A 4,213-nucleotide genomic window follows, 5' to 3' on the forward strand; every position below is an offset into this window, starting at 1 on the left:
CACCAGGCGCGGGGCGGCGCCGTAGCACGACAATTCGGACACCGGCACTGAGGGAGGGACCACCATGGGGGCCAACGGCGACAATAACGGCGGCGTAATTGGCGCTGGGGCAACCGCGACTGGCGGCGCTGGTTCCAGCACCACCAACCCTCTCAATTTCGCTACCACTTGAGGCGCCGCGGTAGCATAGCACGCGTGCCAGAAGTCGTAGTCGTGGGGCATTTTGTGGAACCCCAAGTCGTAGTCGAGCGCCGAGAGCACATGGTGTTCGATGGCATTCAAAAGGTCAAGGTCAAGCACCACCGGGGCGGTGTGGCAGTTGTTGACGATGTTGTGCCACGTCTTGAGCGTGTAGCACTGGTCGTCGTACACTTTGTTCAGCAAGATCAACGACACCACCACAAGATAGGCGTGGGTCAGCGGGTCGTGGTCAACCTTGGCGCCGCCCAACTTGTACAAGTAGTATAACGAGATGACCAAGTTGACCGCCAGCAATTGCGAGTGGTGGACGAGCTGGCGCACGAACACCAGCGCCTCTGGGGTGGTGTGTGGGAGGGGCAGCCGCAACATCAGCCACGCAAGCGGTAGGTAGAGGTCGACGACGTCCATACTGGGTTTGGGCTTTGTGTGCGAGTAGGCTAGTAGGCGACCAACACTTGGTAGAGGCTAGGGACTGACGGAAGGTAGGAGCCTGTAGGGATAGGAGGAGCCTGTAAGGGAAGCCTGTGAGTAAAGCCTTGGATGGAAGAGGTAAACCGGTAGGGATTGGATGGTATCGGTGGTGGCGGGCTGGGTGGTTATATAGGTGGGGTCGCTTCCATCGCTTGCCTCAGCAGGTTGCCTGGCGGTGGCCTCAGGCATAGGGGGCACTGGAGCCGGCGCCCGATGATAAAATATACGACCATGCACGCGGGATTAATCTTAAACGTATCCCGCGAAAAATATTCCCTGCGACCCGACGACAGCGATGCCCACTCCCGGCGCCCACCACCGACCAGCGCCCGTGATCACACCCGATAAACACCATAACAACTAAAACCTAATAAACACTACTTGGTTACATTTAATAACAGCGCTCGGATAATGGTCTCCTTGGTGTTTTCACCCCTGTCTGTCTCTGGTTCCGGGGCGTATGTGGGGCTGGCGCATTCCGATCCATTCCATCTCGTCGCTACCTGCACCGGACAGACGAAGGGCGAGCAGGAGTGCTAGCAGAAGAAGATTACGGTATATAACGTTTTGCCTTTGATTGATGGGTACCCCTTTTTGGTTTGTTTCAGTGAACGTTTCAGAGCTGTTAGTTGTAGAAATTGTAGAATATTGGATGCTGATGTCAATTGTCTGGTCAGTGGGCTAGGCTGTTGGCGCTGCGCTGCGGTGCCGCCCGCAAACGCTGTGGCCTCACAATAAGGTAGGCTGCGGAGCCGGCGGTGGAATTAGGTGACGTATGACGCACCCACCAGTGATCCCCAATCGGGATAAATTGAGAGGCACCAGTGACACTCAGCTCAATGAAATACTAACCAATAATAGTCTAGCAATTGAAACAAACTAGTATCGAATATTAAACAGAGCAATAGAGCAGTCTAGTCCATCAGGTGTGTGGTTACCAGGTTTGGCTACAAGGGTCTCGTAACTGGCGGGTGTGGGTCGCGTGGACAACGGAATGCTGAGGTCATTGTCTCAGCCATAGCCCTCGGGCGAGAAGAGCATTTTTTTTTTTCTGGTTTTTTTCTTTTAGGAGTGTTGGGGGCGGGGGTGGGGGTAGCATAGTCAGTGTGTGCTCCTTCGCCTCGATTGCGGGTGTCGGCGGGCACTCTTTTGGTAGGTGTACTTTTTTTTGAGGCCAAAGTGCGAGATACCGTACGCTACCATGACCAGGGCTGCGTATCAACATCATCATTCTTCAACCCCCCGGTTTGGGTGCGAGATGCACATGTTTAGGCCACCGTACATTGCATGGTTGCACACTGCTGATGGCGACGAACTAAGACGGCATCGCCCATAGGTTCAGGGATAAAAATACCAGCCAAACAATGATGACTACGATAAAGGCTTTAATTAGTTTAAATGGAAGTGTTTGTTTTATTGTATTATTTGTCTCCATTTTATTCCCTTTTCTTCCAATTGTCTTCTGATCAGTACTTCTACGAGGGACATTATTTTCGCCGGTTGGCGTGCTGAGCCGCACCAACGTCTTGCGTGTTTCATGTGTGTGCACAGACGGCCACGCGTGCGCTGCCTGGGGAGGCCGATCCTGGCAACAGAAATATACAAAAAACAAAAAAATAGTGTGACGAAAGGATAATTCCAAGCCTCACACGGAAAACAATACCGGCACGGCGAAAAATGCCGTAGTAACGATCACTGCTATTATTATCACAGTTATCAAAATCTGAAACACGACCTCTAACATGTCAGTGTCTAATTCCTGCCAAAACCTATTTTTGGGGAGTCTATATTTGTCTGCTTCGAGGGGGGGTGTTGTTCGGGTGTGTGCCTCCTATTCATGCGGTTGTGGTACCGGGCGCGGGTGGCGTGTGCACGCCGCTATGTGCGGATAGCGGGTTGTACAGTATTAGTGTCCGCGGGTGGTCGTGTCTGAACCAAAAGTGGGTCGGGAAAAAAAAACAAGACGCTTACCAAAAAAAAAAGCTGGCGGCACCATCGGTAATGGTACAGTAGCAGAAGTAGCAGAGGTAGCAGAAAAGCCTAGGAGCCTCGGAGTCGCTCAGAGCCCGAGAGCATGACCCCCGCGGCGTTTGCCACTGTCGTATCAAGCGAGAGTTGAAACACGCTCGTGACACCAAACACACCCGACGACGCGTGCCACCGGATTGCCTTGCTTTGGCGTCTCTCCCGTTAATTGCTCTCGTGTCAGGTCATCCGTGTGGGGTGCTACATGGTAGACGGTGGCAACCGATAATAGAGCATCGACAAATGTAGCATCAGGCAAGTCGTCTATCGTGGCCGATTCTTTGTTGTCGTGGCCGTCGTGTCGTCATGGCGCTGGTACGTTGTTGCTGTCTACGTGCTTGTTATCAATAAGCTATGTTTGGTTCTAGCACTTAACGCAAAGCGTATGCCCTGTGCCGTGGGCGTTTCTCCTACTGTTGTTCTGGTCTTGGCCCCCGGTGCCGCACCCGCTCGGGGTCCCGGTCTATTTTTACAGTTTTCGATTTCGCGGCGCTGTTTTTTCTCTCAAATGTCGTCTTTGCGGTGTCGCCTCAAGGCAGGCATTCGACGGCATTATGGTGATATCGGGCTAAGCCAAATAGGCTTTAGGAACTCTACTGATTGCCTCTTCTGACTCAACAATCCCACACAGTCTACACAGCCTACACATTCCAGATATTCCAGATAATACCTAACACAGTCTACAGTCTAGACAATACCTAACACGGTCTACAGTCTAGACAATGGTCTCGCTTTAGCGGTATTGCTCTACGAAGACTGGCCACCTCATCCCTTAGACTCATGGCATTGCCGGATGCACGCTTCGCAGCTACGTGGTGTCGTCAACAACAACCGTGTGTTTGGGTCCCCGGGCACACACGGTTGCCGTGTCGCCCTGTGTTTTGTCCCAAAACATAACCATTTCCCCTGGACGCTGGGCAATCGGGTCGGCGCGTTATGTGCCCTTGCACCCTCCCTCCCTCCTCAAAGTCCCCCATCTCCCAAAACAGACCACGCGCATTTGCCTCCCCCCCCCACTCCGACATACTCTCTTATGTGCCGTATCCAATGACTAGGCAATAGCGACAAAGTGCCGTTTTTGTGGACATAAATCTTAAGGCAACTAGCAGTGGTATCCGACGTTAGCGGCGGGGGGCTTGTGCTAGGCTTTGTTGTATATGTGGGGGGGTCTATTGCCGCCAGCAGTGGAAGCAAGCAGCCAGCGGCGAGTCAGCTGACGTCCGTTCCACCACTTCCGAAGCGGGACACAATTCGATACGGCGTTGTTGCTTCGTGATAGCTGCTTCAGAGTATGTAAGCTCATGTTTGGTTCTAGCCCTTGTGCAAGCGGAAACGCCGTGGCGGGCTCTTTGTGGGTGGCAAACGCTTAGGTGGGTACTGCGGTAGTGTGGGGTTATGAACTGAATGTGGTCCGGCCTCGCCCCCACAATATGGGACCAAGACGCGTTTGTTCCATTTCAGCGGTGACGCCGGCTATGTGGGGGGTGGGGGGGGGGGGGGATTTAAGCCACCAAAC

At 53.3% G+C, this 4,213-nt stretch overlaps 1 protein-coding gene across 1 annotated transcript in view; it reads right to left on the minus strand. All coding sequences in view use genetic code 12, as the record gives it.

Annotated features, from left to right (window-relative positions):
- The window catches only part of DIURU_000356 (uncharacterized protein), a gene marked incomplete at both ends in the record, with an annotated part of 2,455 nt that extends 1,846 nt beyond the window's left edge, over positions 1 to 609 (minus strand). The window contains one exon of the mRNA XM_034156335.1: positions 43 to 609. Within this exon, the coding sequence (XP_034014878.1) occupies positions 43 to 609 (567 nt within the window). The remainder of the gene's footprint in view (positions 1 to 42) is intronic.
- Positions 610 to 4,213: the final 3,604 nt, after the last annotated feature.

This window comes from Diutina rugosa, assembly GCF_008704595.1.
Source record: "Diutina rugosa strain CBS 613 chromosome Unknown scaffold23_size180195, whole genome shotgun sequence".
Taxonomy (NCBI): domain Eukaryota; kingdom Fungi; phylum Ascomycota; class Pichiomycetes; order Serinales; family Debaryomycetaceae; genus Diutina; species Diutina rugosa.